Source organism: Lissotriton helveticus, chromosome 11 (assembly GCF_964261635.1).
Source record: "Lissotriton helveticus chromosome 11, aLisHel1.1, whole genome shotgun sequence".
Lineage (NCBI taxonomy): Eukaryota > Metazoa > Chordata > Amphibia > Caudata > Salamandridae > Lissotriton > Lissotriton helveticus.
The window spans coordinates 324,842,895-324,868,375 of record NC_136072.1 but is presented as its reverse complement, the minus strand read 5'-3'; the positions used below and the strand labels follow the sequence as shown (position 1 = coordinate 324,868,375).

The following is a 25,481-nucleotide window of genomic DNA, read 5'->3' as shown; positions in this document are numbered from 1 at the left end:
AAAGGGCGAAGATCAGGCTGTCTGGCCTTGAGGAGAGGCGCCTGCAGGCTGCAGGTGGGTCTGGGCAGTCAGGGAAGGTTCCCTCTGCCTCTGCTGAGGCCTCTGGGGGGCTCCCCAGAGGCAGGAAGCCCAGCAAGCGATCCCGGTCTCCGTCGACGTCGATAGCGTCGACAACGTCGAGAGGGATGACGGCGGTGTGCTCCCCTTCTCCCCGGGGCTCCGGGTCGAGACATCGGGACGACTCGACGTCGAAGCCACCGCGGACGAAGCCGCCGTCGACGTAGTCTTCGTCGTCGACGTCGAGGGCTTCGCGCCGACGTCATGGACGGAGCAGGCATCGGCGCTCGCTGTCGAGGCGACACTGCCGGTCGACGTCGAGGGGATCCTCGACGTCGAGAGCATCCAGACGACGGCGGCGACACTCATCGTCGAGGAAGGGCCGTTCGACGTCGCGGAGGCGTGCGACGTCGCGGAGGAAGAGGTCGACGTCGAGGGGTCGGCGTTCGACGTCGAGGGATCGGCGTTCGACGCCGAGGAAGAAGAGGTCGACGTCGCGGAGGCGGCGTTCGACGCCGGAGTCAAGGAAACGTCATTCGACGCCGGAAAAGCGACGCTCGACGTCGAGCAGGCGGAGGTCGACGTCTGGGAGTCGGTCAGGATCTCCGAAGCGTCGCAAGAGGGATTCTAGTCCCAGGAGTCACACGGCTTCCAGTGGGGGACGCAAGAGGAAGCGGTCTCCGGCTGAAGGGGCGGGCTCTCAGCCCTCTTCGCCTAAGGGATCACAGGGCACGGTGTACTCTGCGGTGTACACTCCTTCTCGGCCTCGGTCGACGCATACACCTGTTCCTAAGGCGGTCACTCCTCCTCCTCTGCCTCAAGAGGATCCTCCGACACTGCCTCCACTTCCAGCGGACGACCCGCCGCCACCGGTCCCTCCGCGTGGGCCGACACCGCAGCCGGAAGTTCCTCCGCCGAGGTCCACTTCGCTGCTGTTTTTGCCTGTGCCTCCTAAGGGGACCCCTAAACCTGCACCCAAGGAGGCTCCGAGGAAGACTCCACCACGGAAACCGGTGGGGAGGCCAAGGACTGGCAGGTCTCGCTCTCGCTCTCGCTCTGGGAGGCGGGACAGGTCGCGACACAGATCGTCCACGCGGTCGAGACGCCGCCATAGGAGGCCCGAGTCTCGCTCCCGCACGGGATCCTCTGGCTCCAGGGAGCGTTCTCCTACCCTGTCGGGATCACCGGATACGAGGGTGTCCCCAATTGATGACCTGGTGGCGTTCCAGGATGTCCTCTTGAGGGGCGCTGCGAAGCTGGGCATACCCCTGACAGTGCCCACGCCGAAGACGTCCGTGATCTTTGAGACGTTGCACCAAAAACACTCGTCTCGCCCTCTCCTTCCTCTGGTACCGGGCCTGGAGGAACCAGCTATGGACCTTTTCCTCACCCCAGCGGTGACAAAGGCGGCGCCATCTAGGTTGCTGAGGAAGTACCGGGCCCCGGATTCGGATCCGGCTTTTCTGAGAGCGGAACCCCCTCCGGACTCCGTCATTGTGACGGCGGCACGCAAACATGCCTCCGCTCCGTCATCCACGGTCCCCCCGGATAAGGACTCCAGGTGGATGGATTCGGCAGGGAGAAAGGTCTGTGGAACAGCCGCCACCTCCATGAAGGCTGCGAGTGCCACGGCGCTGTTGGGTCGGTACGCCCGCGCCCTCTGGGACTCCCTTGAGCGTTTTGCGGAGCACTTGCCTCGTGAACAGCGTGAGGATTTTCAGGAAGTGCTGAGTGAAGGGATGCTGGTGGCCAACCAGATCATCAGTGCGGCAGCGGACTCTTCCCTGTTGGCTGCTCATGGGTTTTGCCATGGGGTCAACCAGAGGCGTCACGCCTGGCTCCGTCTTACGTCCCTGAAACCGGACGCGCAGCAGAGGGTGGCCAACCTGCCGTTCTCCGGCAAGTCTCTTTTTGGGCAGCATGCGGACGACGGGATGGCCCGCATGAAAGCGGAGGCCGAGACGCTCACGGCGGTGGGCCTCGAGAAGCCTAAGGAGACGAAGAAGCCGTACCGCCCTTTCCAACGGCGGTCCGGTGGACAGGGCAGTGGACGTGGCCAGGCTTCGGGACATTCGCAACAGCAGTTCCGTAAGCCGTTCCAGAAGCGCCAGAGAGCAGGGGAGGCCAGCAGTCGGCTCCGGCGCCCAAGGGCCAGGCTGGGTCTAGGCCCTAGGAACTTACTTCCCCCGGATCCGTTACCCACTCCGGTAGGGGGAAGCATCCAATTTTTTCCGGCAGAGTGGAGAAAAATTACTCAGGACAAGTGGGTGCTGAATATTGTTTGCAATGGATACAGTCTTCGGTTCACCAGCCCGCCTCCATCGATTCCTCCGGTCAGCTCGCGGTTTCAGCTGCTAGAGCTCCAGGTGGAGGCCGATACCCTGTTAAGGAAAAGGGCGATAGAAGACGTGCCTCTGTCCCAGAGAGGAAGAGGCCTGTACTCCCGGTTCTTCCTGGTTCGCAAGAAGGACAAGAACGAGTTCAGGCCCATTCTGGACTTGCGACAGGCAAACAAGTGGATTCGCAGGGAAAAGTTTCGCATGCTGTCGTTGCATCAGATTTATCCTCAGTTGCAACAGGGGGACTGGCTCTGTGCCATAGACCTACAGGATGCATACTTCCATGTGCCCATTGCACGCAAACACAGGAAGTTCCTGCGGTTCCAAGTCGGCACCAATCACTATCAATACACAGTACTCCCATTCGGACTGAAGTCTGCGCCGAGAACGTTCTCGAAGTGCATGGCGGTGGTGGCAGCGCACCTGCGGAAGAACAAGGTGTTTGTCTACCCGTACCTGGACGATTGGTTGATCAAGGCATCCTCCTTCTCGGAAGCGCGAGCACACTTCCAGAAGACGTGCGTTCTTTTGGACAAGCTGGGGTTGCACATCAACATGGCCAAGTCGGTCCCGACTCCGGTCCAATGCATACAGTACTTGGGAGCCTCCATCGATACGCTGTCAGCAAGCGTGTCTCCTTCGGAAGAGCGACGGTTATCTCTCCTTCGGAAGGCTCAGGCTCTTATGTCGACTCCATCTACAACAGTGAGGACGGTGTCTTCTCTACTGGGTTCGATGGCCTCTTGTATCTTCCTGACGCCGCACGCACGACTGCACATGAGACCGCTGCAGGAGTGCTTGGAGGACCAGTGGGATCAGAGGAAAGGATCCTGGGACGACAGGATACGACTGTCTCTGCATGCTCTTCAGTCTCTGAAGTGGTGGTGTTCGGCGGAGAATCTCCTCAGAGGGGTTCCTTTTCACAAGGACATTCCCACGCAGACTGTCGTGACGGATGCTTCTCTCCTGGGATGGGGAGCGCACTCCGGGACTCTGCAGATTCAGGGAACGTGGTCTCCGGTGGAGGCCACTTATCACATCAACTTCCTGGAACTCAGAGCTGTTCACTTGGCACTGAAGGCCTTTCTTCCGTCCTTCCAGACCAGCTCCCTGCTTGTGCAAACGGACAACACTACCACGATGTACTACCTCAACAAGCAGGGGGGCTCGAGATCTCGCACTCTGTCACAGGAGGCGCAGGCGATCTGGCACTGGCTCCTGGCCAGAGGACTGACGATAACGGCTACCCATCTGCCAGGTGTGCAGAATGTTCAGGCGGACGAACTCAGCAGACTCATTCAGGAAAACCACGAATGGGTCATAAACGACAAAGTACTGGGAGAAGTCTTCGCAAGGTGGGGAACTCCAGACGTAGATCTGTTCGCCACCGCCGAAAACAGCAAATGCCGAGACTTCGCCTCCAGGTACTACCAGCCGGGGTCGCTGGGGAATGCGCTATGGATCAGCTGGTCGAACAGCTTTCTGTACGCTTTTCCACCCATTCCCCTGATTCCGGCGGTACTCATCAAGCTGGCCCGGTCCAGGGCTCGGATGATTCTCATTGCCCCGGAGTGGCCCAGGCAGTGGTGGTTCACGGACCTGCTTCACCGTTCTCTCCTTCCTCACATTCGGTTGCCGTGCAGGCCGGACCTTCTCACGAAGTTCGGGGGGCGGATGTTACACCCAAGCCTCTCGTCTTTGAGTTTGGCGGCATGGCTCCTGAGATAGTGCAGTATGGACATCTGAATCTGCCCGAAGATTGCATGGACATACTGAAGGAGTCTAAGAGACCTTCCACTAGGACTTCATATGCTTACAAGTGGAAGAGGTTTTGTATCTGGTGTCAGTCTAGGAACCATGACCCTACAACCTGCAAGGAAGATGTCATCCTTCCTTACCTTTTACATTTGGCGCAGTCTGGCCTTAATGTTCGTTCCATTAGGGTTCATCTTGCTGCATTGACTGCCTACAGGAAATGCCCTTCACAGACTTCTTTTTTCCAGATCCCTGTGATCAAAGACTTTCTGGAAGGATTGAAGAAGGTGTTCCCTCCTGTCAGGCTTCCCTCGCCTTCATGGGAATTGAATGTGGTGCTGTCCAGATTGATGAAGGAGCCTTTTGAACCCATTCACAAGGCTTCGTTGCAGCACCTGTCCTGGAAGGCGGCGTTCCTCATGGCCATTACATCGGCCCGCAGGGTGAGTGAAATTCAGGCGTTGTGTTGTACTGAACCTTATACTGTGTTTCATGCTGCTAAGGTTGTGATGCGTACTCACCCTAAATTTCTTCCCAAGGTTATTTCTGATTTTCATGTCAACCAGACCATAACTTTACCTACGTTTTTTCAGAATCCTTCCTCTCCGGCGGAACGATCTTTGCATTCCCTGGATGTTAGGAGGGTGTTGAAATTTTATCTGGATAAGACCAAAGATATTCGTAGGTCAGACCAATTGTTTGTCAATTATGGATCAGTCAGGACGGGTCTTGCTACCTCTAAGCAGTCCATTTCTAGGTGGATTGTGTCCTGCATTCAATTGTGTTACCAAAAAGCTAATAAGACCTTAGGAGGTAAGCCTAAGGCTCATTCCACCAGGGGCAAAGCTGCCACGACAGCCTTGCTCCGTAATGTGCCGATTGCAGAAATCTGCAAGGCCGCCACTTGGAAGTCGGTTCATACCTTTGCTAAGCATTACTGCCTGGACTCTGATGCCAGGGCAGACGCTCAGGTTGGGCAGGCTTCGCTGCGGAATTTGTTCGCACAGTAGTGGCGTTATGTTCTTTCTCCACCGCCGCTTTGGTGTGGGGATGGGCTTGCCATTCTATTCACTAGATTATGACTATACACAGAGATCCCCTACTACAGAAGGAGTAGTTTCTGTTCTGTAACTCCAGTTCTGTAGTAGGGGTATCTCTGTTATAGTCATAAGCGCCCGCCCTCCTCCCCGGTGGAGAATTGTTCATGTAAGTAATGCTACAGGTCTGGCGTTTTTTACGCCTTCAAAAAGAACTGAAGTCAGTGGGACCTGCTATGCATTCTGGGATACTGGGAGAAGGTTCTAGAAGGTTTCCTTAAAGGCACAGTATCCTGTTTAAGCCACATAATGGCAGCCTATGGGGCTTGTCTGTCCAGGCCTTCCTCTCTATCATTTCTGAGGGGTTTTTGCAGTAAAAGCAAGGGAAATCTGGACAGGCTTTGCTGTTTGTGGATTTTTGGTGGAATTTCTAGTTGAAGTACTGGACAGTGTAGCCTGTGGATATAGGCTGCATTATTTGTCTTTAAATTTTCTCTTAAGTGTCTTTGCAGTTCTGCAATTTTTTGACAACTTAAGAGATTATTTTTGATTGCCGGGGTCCACGCACATGGGCGGGACTATTCACTAGATTATGACTATAACAGAGATACCCCTACTACAGAACTGGAGTTACAGAACAGAAACTACTCCTTCTCCCTTGTCCCGGGAAGAACCCACCTGTGTACCCATGATGTGGACACAGGAGACAGCCCCCCAGTGAAGTCCAAGACCTACAGGCTGTCGGACAAGGTGAAGGCTAGCATCCATGGCGAGGTTGCCAAGATGCTGGAGCTAGGAGTGATAGAACCTTCCAACAGCCCTTGGTCCAGTCCGGTGGTGCTAGTGCCAAAAGCCGCCCCACCGGGCACCACACCAGAACTGAGGTTCTGTGTGGATTACCGAGGACTGAACTCAGTTACAAAGACTGATGCTCATCCAATCCCTAGGGCGGATGAGTTAATTGACCGGCTAGGAGCTGCCCAATACCGAAGTACCTTTGACCTCACTTCAGGGTACTGGCAGATCTCTTTGACAGATGGAGCAAAGGAAAGGTCAGCCTTCTCCACGCCTGAGGGACACTTCCAGTTCTGTGTAATGCCCTTTGGGCTCAAGAACGCCCCTGCCACATTTCAGCGGCTGGTGAACCAGGTCCTCTCTGGAATGGAGAGTTTCTCTGCTGCCTACCTGGATGACATTGCTGTCTTCAGTAGCAGTTGGGAGGACCATTTGCACCATTTGCAAGCAGTTCTCCAGGCCCTCAAAAAGGCTGGATTGACAATCAAGGCCAGCAAATGCCAGATTGGGCAGGGGTCGGTTGTGTACCTTGGACACTTGGTGGGTAGGGGGTCAGTGCAGCCCCTGCAGGCAAAGATTGAGGCAATCCTGGCCTGGGAACCCCCCAAGACACAGACTGAGGTCCGAGCTTTCCTGGGCCTCACAGGTTACTACCGTCGCTTTGTGAAGGGGTATGGCACTATTGTAGCGCCCCTCACAGAGCTCACCTCAAAGAAACAACCTCGACGGGTAGTTTGGACGAGGGCTTGTCAGCAAGCCTTCGAAAAGTTGAAGCAGGCCATGTGTGTAGCACCGGTCCTGAAGGCTCCCGATTTCTCCAAGGAGTTCATTGTCCAAACAGATGCATCCGAACATGGCATTGGGGCAGTGTTATCGCAACTAAATGAAGAGGGCCTGGATCAGCCTGTAGTCTTCTTATCCAGGAGACTGCTTCCCCGGGAACAGAAGTGGAGTGCAATTGAGAGGGAAGCTTTTGCGGTGGTGTGGGCTCTGAAGAAGCTGCGGCCATACCTCTTTGGCTCGCACTTCCTAGTTCAGACTGACCACCGACCCCTTCGTTGGCTGATGCAAATGAAGGGGGAAAATCCCAAGCTGTTGAGGTGGTCCATCTCCCTACAGGGAATGGACTTCCGGGTGGAACATCGGCCTGGAGTGGACCACGCCAATGCAGACGGTCTCTCCAGGTATTTCCGCCTTAGTGATGAGGACTCCCAAGGGGTTGGGTAGTTCTCCCCACTTTCAGCTGGGGGGACGCGTGTTAGACCTGTCTGGATTTTTTGCGTAGTCCCTCCCAATTATTATTTATTTTGTCCCCTTTTTGCCCCTCATACCCTTAATAATTTTTGTGTCTACTACTTTTTATAGGTGTTGGCCATGGGGATAGGTGTTCTTTTTCCCCTCATGGTTTTTCCCCTCAGGTCCAGAGGCCTGTTCTGTCAGGAAACTGCAGTAATTCACAAAATGGTGGGCCTTAACTGTTTTCAACTGCCACATCCTAGACTGCCCCATAGGATAACCTTAGGCCTTCCAGAACGTTCTGGACCCTACTAGACCCTGGGTGGATTGCCTATAAAAGGACAGGGGTCAGGAAGCCATTTTGTGTTGACCAGAGAGTGGAGGAGTGAGGCAGTGGTGAGAGGAGGAGGACGCACTGGGAGCAGTTAGTTTGTCCTTGTGACAGACAGCCACTACAGGGAGACGTTCCCCCTTCAACCCCTGACCAATCCCTCCCAACCGCCTTCTTCTACTGCCAAGATCGATCTATCTGCGGTGGAAGCCCCCCCCCCCCCCCCCCCCCCCCCTTCTAATCCCTGGCCTTATTGATCCCTGGCCTTATTGATCCCTGTCGGGACGCTCCTGCTGTGAGACTTCACCCTATTCCCCCATTGGCGGAGCTTTGCCTACCAGCGTTGTAGAGGAAGTGAATCCAGGCCGGGTGCGGTATTTCCCTGCAGCTGTGAGGGGGAGGCGAGTGTCTGCCAAGCCTTCGGGGCCTGGGGAAGTGAGCGTTCCGCACTATCAGCGCCTTCTGTGGAGCCAGGTGAGAGGAGAGACTGTGGGCAAAGGAGCGGTGACAGGCGGCGCCAGGCGGGAACACTAGTCCCTCGCGCCCGCGCTGCCCCGCTCCGTGGCTGAGAAGGCAGAGCCGGTGACGCGAGGCCTGCGGGAGGCGGGGCCGTGAGAAGAGGTGTCTCAGAGGTGAGTCGCCTCAGTATACAAGCGGCCTGAAACGTGTGTTAGAAGCGTCAGGGAGACGCGCAAGCCCCTGTATAGCGTCTCAACAGGAAGTGGAGCGTCAGGGAAACGCGCAGGCTCCTGTGTAGCGTCTCGGCAGGAAACGGAGCGCTGCTCTTCTGCCCTCGTTCTTTGACGCTAAGGGAGCCCTCGCCTAGCGCTGTGACGAGGTAGCGTGGCTGCACTGAGGGGACCGGCAGGGAAAGCAAGCCGCCCTCCAGGAGCTCCTCATTCGAACCTTTTGTTCCTCTCCTCCCCCCAGCAGTACTGTTCAGTGAGGAAAGGAGATTACCAACGAAGTAAGGAGAGCGGGGGTGTGGGAAAACAAAGAGCAGGGAGCCTCTTTTGCCAACAGAGAGTCCTGGAGACAGTAGGGGATTTCCCAAACCTTCGCAATTGTCATTAGGGATTACAGGCAGACAGGAATCTAAAGAGCCTGATAAAGAGGTATCAGAGGAGTGATTCTAGCCATCCTACTGGGTGTCATCTGGGGTTGATTGCCTGGAAGAAACCTATCTGACCTCGCCAGACTGTCCCTAGAATAACTGTGATTATTGATCTTCCCCACTTAAGCCAATGGATTTATGACTGTAACCTCTTTTACCATAAAGTGTGTGAGACAGGGGGTTATATGTGGAGGAAGTTATAGGGGATTTCTTCAGTGATCAATTGACCTGCTTCTCCCCTTTATTTGAATTGTAATGTTATGAAATTGTAGCACATAAAAGGTCTATTGTGACTCCTCCTGAAATTGAAAATGTACTGAAGTGAACTGTGATGCTAGTAATGTATTAATTTGGTAATCTGGAAAGTAATAACATTTATTCTCAAAATAAGCTGTAAAATACTAAACTGCATTTTTGAACCAGAGAACAGAATATATATTATTTTTATAAAGCAGTACTTATTTTCCTATACTTTGGTGTAGTGTTGTTTTTGAGTGCTATTGCGTGGATTTACTATTGGGTAGTTTGCAACCTTTGCACTGTGCCTCTAGAATTGCATGCCTTACCCCTAGGCCAGGCTACCCTAGGTGACCTGACATCCCAGGTTCCAACAATGATTAAGCCAATTTCTTCACAAAACAGGCTAAACCGGTCTAGGAGTTTCTGGAGACCAGAGGGAGTTTTAGACAACAGGAGGGTATCGTCCGCGAAGAGGAGGGTCGGTATCTTTTCGCCCGCCAGGGCAGGGGCATCGGCTGGGTCCTCTCTCAAATGGTCTGCCACCCCATTTACAAAGACAGAGAACAAAGTCGGGCCATCACACAGCCCTGATGGACCCCCTATTCACTGGTATCCTCTTAGTCAGTTGGCCCTCACTCCCCCATCTAATTCTTGCATAGGTGCCTTCATGTAATCTTTTTATCAGCTCGAGGAGGTATCATGGGAAACCCATGTCCTGTAGCACCTGCCAAAGTTTGGCTCGGGGCACAAGGTTGAAGGCGGTTTTCAAATCTATGAAGGCTAGATATAAGGAGCCTTTCCCGATGGACTCAGTTTTCCAGTATGTTGCTTATTATTACAAAGAGCAGCGAGTGCAATCGGTCATCTGGTCACTAGTTTTTAAAAACAGACTTCCCCTTATTTCTAATGGTGTCCTGGAGAGATTAATGTTTATTTCCAAATGGCAAAATACTCAAACATGTAGTCCAAAACATCTGCTTGCTCATTTGTAAGCATCGACTAACAATCTGTTATATATGGTTGTTCTGTATATTATTTGTTAGTTCTGAGAGGTTACACATGCAACAGGAAAGTTAAGCTAAATTTGATGTGCAGCCCTACTCTCTTCAGCCTCCTGCTGTACTTTCAGTGGTGCAATGCACTGACCCGTGAACTACAGTGCCTCCCGAGTTAGGCTTTCCCTGTCTGCTTCTTGCTTTGTTTCAGAATCGGAAAGACGACAAACGAGCTGTTTTCTGCTGTCTTTCCAATTGTGCATGCCAGTGGCAAACATTATTCGTGAAGGACCATATTGCATGATGTATTTGGCGTATTTCTTACTTTTAAAATATTCGGAGCAAAAGGACTTGGAATATTTATTTTGAGGTGTTGAATGCTTTTAGACATGAACATAATCTAACTTTTATTTTCATTTTGGAAGATGTTTTAAGTTGATGTAGGTGGTCCTGTCGTGTGCTGCTTCGTGGAAGGGGAATGTGTCAAAAGATTAAATTGTTTGCTTTTATAAGGTTTTTCTCATCTCTTCTATCGAGACCTTGAGGGTTCCTTTTTTTTGGTCTTTTAGGTTGAAGCAGAACGGCGAGCCCGTGAAGAAGAGGAAATCAAGGCAAGTGAGGCACTGATTCAGAGGCTTTTAGCAGAGGAAGAGGCAGAAACAGTCCTGATGGAATTAAGGAGACGAGAGCAAGAGGAGCAGTTGAGGCGTGATGAACAGTTAGCTCAAATGCTCAGTGGTGATCTGGTGAGTCTGGGACTGATCTCTGTGTACATACAGAAAAAGAATTGTGAGAGCCTGGCCTGCCAGTCATTACATCCTCTAAGCTTATGAAAATATGCTAGCCAAACTCAGACTTGGTGATCAGGAAAGTGATCCAAAGAAAGAGACCACCTGCTTTTGTTATGCTGAAGGGATTCTGAAGACTTCCCCTCCTATTTTTTTAAAACTATGTTGATGAAGGTTACTGCCTTTGAAACTGCCTTGGAAAAGACTTCTAATTATGCTGTTTGTACATGAACACACACTCTCCACCCACTCCCTCCTCAAGTTTTCAGCATGCAATGTATATTGGGCGCAAAATGAGATACAGAAACATGACTTTTTTTACCATGGTTTACTGCATCTTCGTAGGAACCCGACTTCCCTTTGTTATAGTTATGCCTGCCTCTTTCTAAACTACATTGAACTGTATGTGTTGAAAAAAAAATTGGAACATTCTTAAAAACAAAACGTCCCTATCAGAATGGTCATCTTGTATTAATTTCCTGCATCTATTGACCGCTATAAAATACCCTCTGCTCTTAGCGCAGGGACTTTGGAGCACTTTAATATCTTAGAGACTTCTTCCTACTGATGATTCCCCTGCCAGTGTATTTGAAGTTAATAAAAAATGATTGTAGTTGTGCCATTTTCATTTTTTTTGTATCGTAAATCAGTTTTGCACTTTCTTTTCAAAGCATTTGAATGTATCACTGAGTCTAGGTGTCTTAGTGCAGTTTCAAGAGCATGTTTAAAAGTTGAATGGAAAATATTTTCCAAACCTTCCTGCCCAACTACCCTCCTGCTACTTCAGTGTTGTAGATGGACAGTTGTCTATCTGATGGCTTTGTATGCAGAAGTAGCTGCCTACTTCTAACTGTTTTTTTTCCTTTCTTTTTTAATTTTAAAATGATCTTTTATTAACTTGACTACAAAGGTTTTTACAAGATTCAGTTGAATACCTATACCAGTGACAACCAACAATAAGCATGTGTTTCAACTCGGAAATCAAGAAACGATTACTTAATTAAATTGAATTTAAATTTAATTAAAAACTCAGTGCCTTGAGACCCTAACAAGTGAGTAGTCACACTTTACAAGAACCCTGATTGATTGAATTTATCCTATGAACTTGTGGGGTATACAAAGTGTGTCCTCATTGTGAACATTGAACTGCTCTCCATTCTCAAGGTATCATGTAAAGCAGTGGCAGAGTACTGTGTTTTGTGAGTCAGTAGTGTGACTAAACCTTCTTTATTTCTGGTAGAGGCAACCCTACTATCTCTTCTCATGAAAAAATCTGCTGTTATGGGGAGTCCAGAACCTTGTGCTAACATCTTGTGTGCTTGTATGTGCAGTGAGTATGTCCCATATATGTGTTAGTAGTACGTTATATTATGCAAGTCTGAGTACGGGGACCAATGAGATCCATTTTAGATGCCCCTAGTTTACCCATTGCACAAGATGGAGGATGGGGACTGCTTCACCAGACAGTTGAAGTATATTGTTTGTATTCATGTGGCTGGAGGGTAGAGACCCAGAACCTTAAGTGATGGAGGATGGAGACCCGGGTATATTGAGAGAGTTAATGGGGGCTTAATTAGCAAGGGGCTGCTCATTATTTCCTCACGTGCACTGCCATTTGGTAAATGGTATGGTTGATGGGAGGATTTGCAGATTCTGATGGTCAAGTTAAGAAATTTTTTTAGGCACGGTCTGCCCTTTTGTTTGTCGCGGATTGTTGCTTCAGGAAGGCTGGTGGCACCCAGGTACCAAGACCTCACTCTTCGTTGTGCACCTGATTTGGATACTTCTGTAGGATTGGAGCTAGCCCCATGGCTACCTCCTGTTAGTCATCGCTTTTCACAAAAACTGTCTGGGGATCACTGAAAAATTCATGTGAAAGAGACCAGCCAAGCCGGTTCTGAAGCTTTAGACAGTGGAACCGCATGCACTGTCTAGAAAATATGTATAGAAGTAGGAAGAAACTACCGGTCTTGGTTCAAGTGCAAAGTTCTTCTTGAGCAAGAAAGTGGGTACTTCACAGAGTACTTGAGCTGCTGTGCAACCAGGGCTGATGTCTGTCTTCCATCCAGTCTCCAAGAGGTGAGGACATTATACCTAGTTGGTACTCTGCTTGAGGAGCTGACGTTCTGCCTGAGGTGCTTAGCCACTTGTCTGCATGCTGAGCAAGGGAAGAAGTGTGCCTGGCCCAGCAAGAAGAGAGACCCTCCAGGAAGAGAAGACCAGCATGTCCTGGCAAGAGCACCCACAGAAAGCAGTCTGTTATAAAGAGTGAATCCAGGAGCGAACAGCCCTGTGAAGGGGTTTCTTTGAGTTGCTCTGTGTGGTTTTTCTGTGAGACACACTAACTTTACTACATAGCAAGTACCACTGTAATGTTGGTAGTGTACTGAGAGCTCGAAAGACTGGTGCTACAGCTTCTGACATGGCAGAGAACCAGGTCTGACAAAGCAGGAAGCCCTAATTGGACCAGAGGCTGCAACTACAGAAAGTTCTCCACCACAAATGGTTATGCCAGGATCTAAAACCCTACCTTTACCCAGTAGAAAAATCTGCTGCTGATGTTGCAGCTTTATGCACAGAAATACATCACTGATGTCATCCCATGAACACTGTCCTAAGGTGAAGTTGCCTTCGCTGCAGACCCCCACCCTCTGTCGCCACCACCCCATCCCCCATTGATGGAGTATAGCACATCACAATGCGATGCATTACATCGCATGCTTTTGCAACGCAGTTGTTACAACGACCGCGTTGTTAGTACGTGATGCATTTACATTGCAAGTCATTACGACTTGCATTAAGGGGTGGGCTGGATTTAGGATTAGTATAATTTACTATTCCTACTCCAGTTTGCGTAACAGTAGGAAAGGTGTTGGAATTATTTCCAATACCTCAGCGCCCCTACAGCAAGTCGTTGTAATGACTTGCAATGTAAATGCATTGTGTACTAACAACGTGGTCGTTGAAACAACCGTGTTGTAATAGTACTGCGATGTAATAACAGCGTTGTAAATGCTTGTTTCCCCGAATGATCAGGTAAATGGGAACTTAGCTTCCACCTGGGACAGGAGATCAATGCACGCAAATACGTCTGCTGCACACACTTAAGACGTTTGCCAAAGGATAAAAGACATTGAACTTAGTTACATTTGACTTTTGAGAGAATTTGAGTCTTACGTTATAGAATATTTACTAAGCTCATGTACATGCTGAGGGCACTAGTGAGAGAAAAACAACAAAAACGAGGAATCGAGATTTAAAAAACTACATTTTTATTTTCATTCTGAAACCGGAAAGGTGAGTGATAGAATGCAGTTCAAGAGGCAATAAATTCCATTGATGGGCTTCTGAGATAGCTCCGCCACCAGTCCACACCTTCCTAATATGAGGCACCCTTAATAGATTAGTATTCTCTGAGCAGAGAGTCTGCGGGGATGGTACCAATGAAAACACACACTTGGGGAAATGAAGGGTGAATCAAAACTGACATTTTCATATAATACACATTAATGTAAACTAGATCAGTTGATGAATAAAAAGCCAGGGAACCTTGGCCAGAATTAAACTAGCTGATGCAAACTGAGGGCTTCCACCACCACCCCAGCTGCCTCATTTGTGGACAGGCTGTATTCTGCTGAGTTGTTGTTTGGTTACCTAACCATATAACTAGTTCTAGTAATCTGGTCAAGACCCAATAAGAGCGAAAATCTCACTTCGAGTGTCTAGTGAGAATAGAGGCAGAACAGGCTTATGTCTCCTTAAGGTCATGAGGCAGGCTGAAACAGCAGAGATTTTAGGATTTAACTTAAGTTCATCAAAGTTCACCTCCAGATTTTTTACACTTGACCTAGGGTAGGACATTCACTAAGATTTTCAGGCAATGAGACCGCCTGCCAAGAAGAGATTGTTTGCTACTATGAGAACTTCAGTCTTGTCCAAGTTAATCTTAAGCCTATTGCTGATCATCAATCTTCTGATGTTGTTTATACACTCTGGTGAAGCGGAAAGGGAATGATCTACCTTAAACCGGAAAGATCAACTGGTTATCGGTTTAGAAATCTAACAAGCATCCTAATCTTCTAGCAATAGGTTTCAAATGACTACTTTAAATGTTTAAAACAAACTGAGATAATATTGAGTTTTCAGGTACTCCAGTGTGTTCGGCAGGCGGCCTGGTAATCAAATCCCAAGTGAGACTATCTGGGTTCTTTCGATGAGTAAAAATTCTAGCCACTCAATCACCACTGTCTCAGTAACGCACTCAGCCAGGCGGATAATGAGAAGTTTGTGGTCAACTGTTTCTAAGGCTTCTGACACACTGAGCATAATTAACTCCCTTGTGATATTCCCTGCAGCATCTCTTCGGAGGTCGTTCTGTACTCCAAGCAGGGCCGATGATTCTGTGCTACGGGACGATCTAAAACCAATCTGAGTAGATAGAACTCCATATGTCACCTTTTCTATGATCTTAGCTATTTCTGGCAACAGAAAAAGACTGTAACTGAAAGGGTCTTCGTAGTTTAACCCCAGCTTTTTTTTCAAGAGGCTTTACCATCCTGATTTTAAGTGCCTCAAGAGCAATTCCAGTGTTCCAAGTGGATTGAATTATCTGAGAAATAGAAAGGGTTAAGGTGGATAAATTAAGATGAATCATTTTATGGGGGGGAAGGGGGTATCCAGACAGGTGAGCCAGATTTGCACGATTTAATCACAGAAACTAGCTCGGCCAAGGTGGACTTTCAAACTCATTTGGCCAACATTGAGCCCTTGTATTGCTTAATTCATTAACCTAATAGGTGCTGAGGAAGCTTCTGCCTTGATCCTGCGACACACATATAATCTTTTGGCTCTGCAAAATTAATTCCAGCTTGGAACTTCAGAAGCTTCTGTTAAAAATAAATACATAACAGCAGAATTCCTGTAATAAAACCGTTTCACCACCAGGAGCAAATTACCTGCAGTTCCAGAGGACCTTCTCTAGATGTATGGTCATGGTAATATATTGAACTCCCTTTCTTTATGGCTGCTTTCTATACGTGCAGCATTTGCATGTGAACAGCCTAAGTGGTGGATCAAGTTAGACGTTTGGTGGTATGTGGGTCTTTGGGTGTGTCTAAGTGTGTATTAAAATTTCCCAAAATAATGACCATCGACTGAGCCAAGGAGAATTCATTACAAATATCCACAAATTCCTAGAAGAAATCTTTGGGAGGGGAAGTAGGTTGGCCAACCAACATTATGTGAATCGGGGATGAGGGGGGGTGCATAATGCTAGAAGCAAGGTGTTATATAGTGCCTTTGAGGAGAACATTTTACCATTGGACTTTAGCAGAAAGTGCATAATATGACATTCAAAGGAACATTTCAGAGAAGGCAAGGATGTCTAAATTAAAACTATGCATGTTTGACCCAGGAAGGGTGATTATGTAGCCCGCCTTCAGGTGCCTTACTGCCACAGAACTAACAGAAAATTTGGTTCATGGCTTGGAGATCTGATCACAAGCAATATCACACTGCCTAGGAAGTGATAAAAGATAATCCTCAGTAGATTTATTTAGCTTTTGCCTTCTAATTGCTGATGCCTACTGCTGCTTGTCGTCACCGGCATATTGGCCTGTCCCTGGCCCTTGCTGGACACAGACCTACCCGCCTTTGGCATGACCACTTCATGGACATGCTAATGCCCTGCTATTATTGGAAACTATACACATGGGACTAGCCAACTAGAGCGCTACCCGCTACTGAAGATGGTTGCCTAAACTAGCCAACCAGGAACTGGGACCAATCTGGTGGGATGTGCGCAGGGTGCACCAGTGAGCGAAGCCTCTTAAGACTCAGTTCCCAGTATAGCTAGTGAGGCAATAGCTGTTGAGGCAATGGTCGCAAACTCCGCAAGAAAAGGGCAAGCTAGATTAAAAAAAAAAGTCTTCTGTAAAATTAGTCTCTTAATACAATTCTTTAAAGTACAGCCATACAGAGTAAAATGGTATCAGTCAAACAGTGCCAAATCACTAAAAGATACATATCAGTTTTCTTAGACTTCTTAGACTTCCTGGATGCACTAATGTTCTTCTCTTATAGGAAACTATCGCAGTCTGCACCTGAATGATTCCTAAACCCTAGTGTATTGGATACTGTAGGCGTAGAATCCGGACCCTAGCACGGAGAGAGAGAGAGGACATGGCATGTAGGGTGTTGTAGCATCTTACTATTAAACACAACTTGGATTACCACCCTGTATTATATTCCGAGTGAATTGTGTAGTATTGAGTTCTGCTGTGAGATTAAAAGTACTGTCTGTTTATATAAACGGTAAGTACTGGGCTGCATATTGATAGTTTGATTGGCTGTTGTTGTCTGAACTTTTGTCACCCACTCTGAATCCCTGGAAAGTCTTTGCTTGCCCTCGCTACAGTTCAGTGCAAAAAAGTTGTAGTTGGACCAGTTTACAGAGCTGTATGAAGATAGGTTGCCAGGACATAAGTTGCAAAGGACCTCAACAATCACGGTTGGACCCATTAGCCCTTGTCTAACCTGTGGGCATTCCCCTATCTCCTGTTGTGGCGCTACTTGGCAAACTCTTATGAAGGACTTGCATGCTCACCTGAGGAGCGGAGATATTTGGGTGATGATTTTGATGTGTCTGACTCAATCTCGATCCTAGTCTAACACTTATTAGACCTCTTGACCACACACACATCCTGTGGGTGCCTCACACTTGATGGCAGATGAGCTATCCATTGTTGCCTGAGGAGGCAGTGACTGCAACACCAAGTAAGACTCTTTACTCAAGTGCAAATATCCCAGTCTATGCATCAAGATCTGCACTGCTGGATAGATTTCTATAGCCATTTGAGGGGTTGCATATTCGGCATGCCGCATGTTCTCTAAACACACCGCCAGTATACAGCTAACAGGGACACTAATGCCTCCTTGTTGGGTTTGGGAGCTTATCTGGGTGACATGATGGCACGTGGCCTTTGGTCTAGGACGGAGCAGCATCAGCACATAAATGTTCTTAAACTGCAGGTATCTGTCTTCAGCCCCTTCTGTCTCAGGTAACCACTTGCAATTTCTGACAAAGAACATCGCTATTGTACAATATATCAACACAATGGACGGTGTAGTGTCATAGACCCTTTGTTGGGAAGTGAAGTATTTCACCCGTGGAAGTTATCACAGCAACTCAAATCTTCCCTCTAGGGGCTCGCCTAGCATGCTCATTCAACATAATGGTGAACATTCTCAGTCTGATATCTGAAGAACCTTGATCAGAAGCTACCTCGAGTGACCACACACCAGATAAGGAAATGTCGTTGGGATTGTCATTCACTTCCCACTTAATGTTTCCCTGGAAAATACCTTAAGGTTCAGTTGATCGTGGAGCCCACTGCAAGCTTTTCTGCCAATCTCATGTCTACGAAAAGTCCTGCGGAAGGTGGGAGGGAAAAGCACAGCTGGTTCTGATGGCCCCAGCCCGGGCAAGGAAGATTGGTATGGCACTCTGAATTTGTCTGCTTCTCGACAGGGCGGACCTGCCCTTGAAGCAGGATGGTTGGATCATCCTCGCCTATTAGCAAATGATGCTGCTGCACATATGGAGATTAAGCTGTGCTTTTGATTTCTTGATGCGGTCCCAGACATAATCTTGGATGCTAATAAATTTATGTAAACAGCCGCTGAACTGAGTTTGTTCAGTGGTGCGAGTTAGAAGGAATCAACCAGTTGAATCTCGCCTTACAAGCATATTGCAAATTTTGTTGTCCTTCACTCAGTAGAGCCTAGTGGTGGCTACACTATAGGCTTTCAGGTGGCCATGTCTGCTTTCGTTGTCAGCCTGATCATCCTTCCATTGTTAGATTGCTAATAGGGGTGCATTTTCTGAAAGGTATGCTTTTAGCATATGATCGTTTTACTTGTTCCTTGTCACTCGGTGGGATTTAAAGTTTGTTTTGGCTTTCTTGAGTGCATGGAATACACACAAGGAGGGCTAGGAGGAGATTTAAGGACCTGTATGGGCAACCTCCCCACTCGTAATAACCATCACAAAAGATTCCACGGGCCCAGGGTAAAGGTCTGAGGCGCAAGTGGGTTTTGTCAACTATGTGGTGGAGGGGAATCCCTTCTTTAGGACAGTTTCCCTCACACACCATGCTTCATCATAGGGGTGCCTCCTCGCATAAAGAACATAGTCTAGACGCGGTCTACAACCCCCTCGCTGTGTGGGAGGAGCACAGGGATGTTTTATGTTGGAAAGGAGGGTTCATCTAAAACCCTATGTGAAGTGCAGTGCTAAAGTGAAAGTGGTTAAAAGCGGCTACAAGGTTAGCAATATGTCAAGCTTTATTCAGCTACCTTGTGACTGGATTAAAAAACGACCGTTAATAAGGCAGCCACCGTCATTGGAGACAACCGCATTAGTGTATGATCAACATGTTTCGGCCTTTGGACCGGTCAAAGTATTGTGGCCTTCATCAGGATCGACATAAAGCTACTGCAACAAGTGAAATACATGCACCTATATAAAGGTGTGTGAAATAACAACGGTGTATTATCCTGTACCAGTGATCCTGTAGTCAAGTAGGTTCACTGATGACACCTACAAAGGATAAAAAGTTTGCCGCATCTGTCCTGGCCTATTAGCCAAAGGTACATACGCCGATCCAACTGATTAACTTGAGTCTGGAGTCCAAGGTCATATGTCCTTGCGACAAGGCAAACACCTTGGACTCCAGGCTCACGTTGAGCGGTCGATCCTGATGAAGGCCACAATACTTATAGTCCAAGTCAAAATAACCTTTATTCGGATATTACATTATCCATAAAGTGTGCACGTAATTACATACATGGTCAAATGCAAGGATCGCCATTAAAACGGCAACAATATATACATAGGGCATATATTTAACAACATATGTTAAACACGTATTTTCAAATGAACATAAAACGTACATCCTAATTATTAAACAATCTAAGTAAAAGGCGCAATGTGATAGTACCCAGGGATCAGAAGGTTAATTATTAACTATATCTCCATATTTACTACAGTACTGACATATAAAGGATAATTCACATATTTACAAATAGCAGCATACATTTTAAAGTGCCGATGTGCAAAAGTGCAGAATTCCACAATACTTAGACCGTTCCAAAGGCCGAAACATGTTGGTCATACACTAATGCAGTTGTCTCCAATGACGGCGGCTGCCCTATTAGCTATCTGTTTTTAAGCCTGTCACAAGGTAGCTGAATAAAGCTTGCCATATAGCTAACCTTGTAGCCAGTTTTAACCACTTTCACTTTAGCACTGCACTTCACTCTGATCACACCACGTTCTCAAAGGGTTTTAGATTAACCCTCCTTTCCAACATAAAACATCCCTGTTCTCCTCCCTTGCAGCGAGGGTGTTGTATCCTGTGCCTAGACGAGGTTCTTTATGCGAGGAGGCACCCCTATGATGAAGCATGACCCCTCTAGTGTGTGAGGGGAACCGTCCTTTAAAAGGGTTACCCCTCTAGCACATGGTTGACCAAACCCACTTGCGCCTCAGACCTTTACCCTGGACCCGTAGGTTCTTTTGTGAAGCGTTCTTGATTGCATCTCTGGTCCATCTGATACATGGTTGCCTGCTTCGACTGTCTACACAGAACTTAAAGCCCTTTTTGTTCATCGACTCTTGATTTTTCTGCCCAGGTAAGTTAGTCCTTCACATCTGCATCCTTCTTACCAAAAGTCGTGCCTGCATTTCATTTGGGCCAACCTATTACCCTGCCATCTTTTATCCCTCCACCATAGTAACCTTTGTATTGACTTGACTGCAGTCAGGCGGTGCCGAGCTATTTGGGCCACACGCAACAGCTCTTTGTGGGCTTCATTGCAGATAAAAAGAGCAGGGTTGTGAATAAATGTATCATTCCACGTAAGGTCACCCTTTGTATTGGGATTTGCTGTGCCATGGTAAAAAAATCCTCCATAGGGCATTCATGGTCACTTCATCAGGGACGTGTCTTCTTCCACACCTCTTTCTAGATTTGTCTTGTTTGCTGACAACTGACCGATAGCTATGTGGTTGTCATTGTAAACGCTTTCAAAACACTATTGGCATATGTCACATGCATGGATCCTGTGACTGGTACTGCGCCAGAGGTATGTTGCATGTTTCACTTCGTTAGCTGGCAAGTCCCAATCCTGTCTTCAAGGGAAGTTCTGCTTAGAGACTCGTTATTAAAGTGAGCAATCTACAGGAAGATTTATCCGTCTGAAGAAAATTTACCTTCCATACCAATATGTTCGTAGAATGTCTTGTAAGTACACATGCTCTGTATACTCCTGCCATCCACTGTAGGCCTCTGATGTTAGCAAATGTTTTTTTTTTCTTTTTTCTTTTATCATAAAAGTCTTGAGTCACAAGATGCACTATGACTCCTCCGTTAGTGGGCAATGCGCATTGGCACCGACTCCATGTTAGATTATTTTTTCCCTCCATCGGTTTTTGACTTATACTGCTGGAGTTCTGAATTTTGACATGGTCTCCATGCTTCCTCTCGGCCCAGAAAGTGTAATCCAATTCCGATCCTCAGGAAAAGCATTTGTTGACATTCCGGTCTGCGACAATCTCCGGAGACTGACTTAATATCGACTCTTCAGGCTGCTCATTCCTTGTTTTCTGGTGATTTTCTCTGCAAGAATGTAGCCATGAAACGAATGCCACACCCATGCTTTCCCCAGGAACAGAGCAAATATCTGTGGTCCGATCACCCCAAAATGTGTAACCTCTCTCCTGACCACGACAGAGGTCAGGCCTGTCTACTCTTCAGTTTGAAGAAGACCCTTTGGTATCGACGAGAGAGAAGATTGGTCCATTGAAGATGCAGCTGCAGGTCTCCAACCTCACCCGCCGACTTCTTCGGAGAAGAACACCTTCTGAAGAAATATAGAGTGTATTATTCCCAAGAACTTATTTTTATGAAAAAATAAAATTTTAAATCAATGCCATTATCTTTGTAATTGAAAACGCAATATGGATTTTCATCAGAAGTTTTTTTTATTGATCATTCATTATTTAACTCTGTTGACATCCCTAATAGGCTCTGGTATGCCTATCAGTGTCTTTTAAACAATATGAGGTATGTTTATTTATTACAGTTTTTCTAGTAATTAATTAAAGAAAAAGGAGCTACTTTTTTCTGCAGTGAATGATCCCAAGGAAAGTTGAGCAGTTGATTTATGGGCCTATCTCCCAAGAATAGTAGAAACATTGTTGTGAACAGATAAAGCAGGTCTCCGTTATTGTGTACTACATTGACAGTACCAAGCACTTTAGCAAAACTGACTGGTTGTTCTTAGCCTTTGCTAAACCCACACAAGGGCCAGCCCATCTCTAAAACAGGCATTGCCAGGTGAAAAGTCAGGTGTATCTAAACTTGTCATTTGAAAGCTAAAATGTACCCTGTTACCCGGTGGGTGCAATCTACACAATAAAAGGCAGCAACCATGGCTTTTCTGGGCAATATTTCATTAGCTGACATATGCAAAGCAGCTACTTGATCCATCCCATATACCTTCACTAAACATTGTTTGGATATCTTAGTTGCACAACGGGCACTGGTTTGCCAACTGGTCCTCAGGACACTATTTCAGACATCTGCATTGTCTACGCTCTAGCCACCGTTTGTAGAGTGCTACTACATTACATTTCATGCAGAACATGTGTATGTACATCCAGACATGCAAAAAATGGAAAATATTACACTGTAAGCTTCTGTTCATAGCATGGATTGTATATTCACATGCGCCCACCCTCCACCCCAGAGTCATGTGGCTGTGATCACAGATGTTTCTCTTTACTAAATAACTTCCTTTACACGTGCACATGTCCACTATACTTTCTTAACTCACCAATCCATCCTACGCTTAACCACTGTATGAAAAACAATCTAACATGGCGTTGGTGCCCTTGCACATTTCCTACTAAGGGTGGAGTTAGGTCGCCTTGTGACATGAAAGACTCTTTGGAGACAAACTTGCAATTATCCGGGCCCAACACTAGATGGCAGCAGTATGCAAAGCATGTGAATCGACAGCACTACACGCTACGAATAGATGCTTACAGGTTATATAACTATTTTCTTCTGGTAGATACTTAATCTTCCCTTATATTCCCCAACACTCTACCTCCTTACCAATGAGCTAGTGGCATGGATATTAAGATCCCAAGATTGTAGACATGCCTTATGGTGTATTTGTTGCTGTCAGTTCTCCTCTGCGTGCTACTATTTGGCAAGAGATCAATATCAACTGACACTAATCTGCCTGTTGGTGCTTAAAATCCCCGGTCATGTCACGTCTGGAAACAGTTGCAGCTGGAGCAGTATTGGGCCTCTTGGCTTTGCTTGAGAATCATTGCTGAGGAAAGGTTTTCTGGATGAGTGTGAAGCATGGAAGGAGTATTCATAAGATGGGAAATCTGCGAGAATATTATGCTTAAGTCCGAAACCTAGTTACCGAAGGCAAAGTCACGTTCTTTTGTTAATTGCATTTGGTGCCCTTAGGCTGAGAAGAGTTAACCCTAAATGGACCCATAACAGCTTCCCCTGAGAAAATCTGAGACGGTGGCACCAGATATATCTTGAACCTCCTTTCCGACCATTGGCAGTTTCCTTTTTCTCGAAGTACTAAGTGCTTGAATACTTGTGTGGTGAATCCTTTATTTATTAAACTGAGTTGAGGCCATGGCCCTTTATAGCCATAATTTGAATTGAAAAATTGAAAATATTAAAAATGGATTGAGTCCATAACTGGTTTTACAATACAGCCGTAGCAGAACAATGTTACAAGATCTAACTTGGCACTTCTGAAAATAAGACCACTGTGTACTGAATGTAATTTTGGTTGAGAGTGTTAATCCCTCTACTTATTGTTTTCCTTCTTTGTAGGCTTCCAGTGGAGAGTCCAGCTGCAGGTCTCCTGAAAGGGGCACACCTGTCCCCAGTCCTGCCAGAGTTGCATCATCCAAGTCCTGCAGGGAAACAAAAAAACAAAGCAAGCATACTGGAGATATACAAAGGTGAGGAGTTTACCAAGTCCTATAATGAGAAATTCATCTGCCTCTGAGGAAACTGCTGTTCACCGATGTGCTCCTTGTGATCTTTCTCTCTTTAGGAAACCTTTAAACGAATAAAAAAGAAAGATAAGCCTCTGGTTCCAAAATGTACATGTGAATTGTCTGTTACTTTTGCACCACATCTGAGGAAAGTGTGTGCTTATTTCTTGTTAATAACTTTTTAGCTTTAATTGAAAAATGCTTTTGAAATTGTAGATCAGGCTTGTTTGGGGGGATAAGAGAGCATATTTGCTTACCATTCGGTTGGTTACAATTGGAGGCTGAGCGGCTGTACGAAGCCATCCTGAAACCATCCAATCACCTCACGGACCCCCTTCCTGCTGCAGCAGTAAAAGACTTTACCCCCTTTCTTATCCCTCTCTGGACTAAAATTATCAACAGCTCTCTCCAACAAGGAAGCATACCTGACTCCCTAAAAGTTGGTCAGGTCACACCCCTCCTAAAGAAACCTACAGCCGACCCCTCTGATCTCAACAATTACCGTCCCATTACCAATATTCCCACTCTCGCCAAACTGCTGGAAAAATGCGCACAACTACAGTTGTCTAAACACATTGAACAATTTGATCTCCTCAACCCGCACCAGTCAGGCTTCCGAGCAGGGCACAGTACAGAAACGGCTATGACTCACATAATTGACGACGCACTTCAAATGCTAGACCAAAACGACACCTGCCTCCTCATCCTTCTTGATCTCTCCTCAGCATTTGATACCGTTAAACATGAGAATCTACTTGAGCTCCTAAACACAAGAATGGGCTTATCTGGAACTGTTCTCAAGTGGTTTACCTCCTTTCTTCACAACAGGTCGCAGAAATTCAAGAGCAACAACCTGATGTCTTCGCCAATACCCGTAACGCTAGGTGTCCCCCAAGGATCCTCCCTATCCCCAACTCTGTTCAACCTAGTCATGGAACCGCTCACCACCTTGCTACAAGCATCCAATGTACACTTTCACATGTACGCAGATGATACCCAACTTTATCTCAAATTACAGTCCCCCAAGGACATCTTGCTCCTGAACTCAACGATCAGATGCACCCAATCCTGGCTGGCAGATAATCATCTCAAACTCAATGCCCTGAAAACAGAGTTCCTTCTGATCTCACCTCCAGCGAAGGTCTCCACCACTCAAATTTGGCTTAAAGACCTAACCGCACTCAATGTCCAACCCACCATCGTGGACTCAGCAAAATCCCTAGGCATAACACTCGACACCAATTTGAACATGCAGCAACATATCAGCAAGGCAACAAAGGGAGCAAACTTCCAGATCAGCACTCTGAGGAAACTTAAACCCTACCTCCCAGCCAAAGACTTCCAAACGGCAGTACAAGCACTAGTCCTCCCTCGAATTGAATACGGCAGCATCGCCCTCTGTGGACTCCCCCTAACTACAACCGCACCCCTAAGAGCTTCTCTAAATGCTGCAGCGAGACTCATCACTGGGTCAAAAAAACACTCCCATATTACCCCTGACTTGAAATCCCTGAACTGGCTGCCATTTGAAGCCAGAATACATCTGAAAATCGCCTGCATGACACACAAGGCGGTACATCTAAACTCACCCGGATACCTCGCTCAGAAACTGACTATCTCTGGAGGAGCTAGAAACACCAGAGGCACAAACAATCTTCTGTTGAAACCTCGAAGATTCCGGAAGGAAAAAAC

The 25,481-nt window shown here is 47.3% G+C and overlaps 1 protein-coding gene across 1 annotated transcript in view; it reads left to right on the top strand.

Moving 5' to 3' along the window:
- The window catches only part of RNF168 (ring finger protein 168), a 151,880-nt gene that overhangs the window by 33,796 nt on the left and 92,603 nt on the right, over window positions 1-25,481 (top strand). The window contains exons 4-5 of the mRNA XM_078665653.1: window positions 10,469-10,645; window positions 23,623-23,753. Coding sequence (XP_078521779.1) covers window positions 10,469-10,645; window positions 23,623-23,753 — 308 coding nt within the window. The remainder of the gene's footprint in view (window positions 1-10,468; window positions 10,646-23,622; window positions 23,754-25,481) is intronic.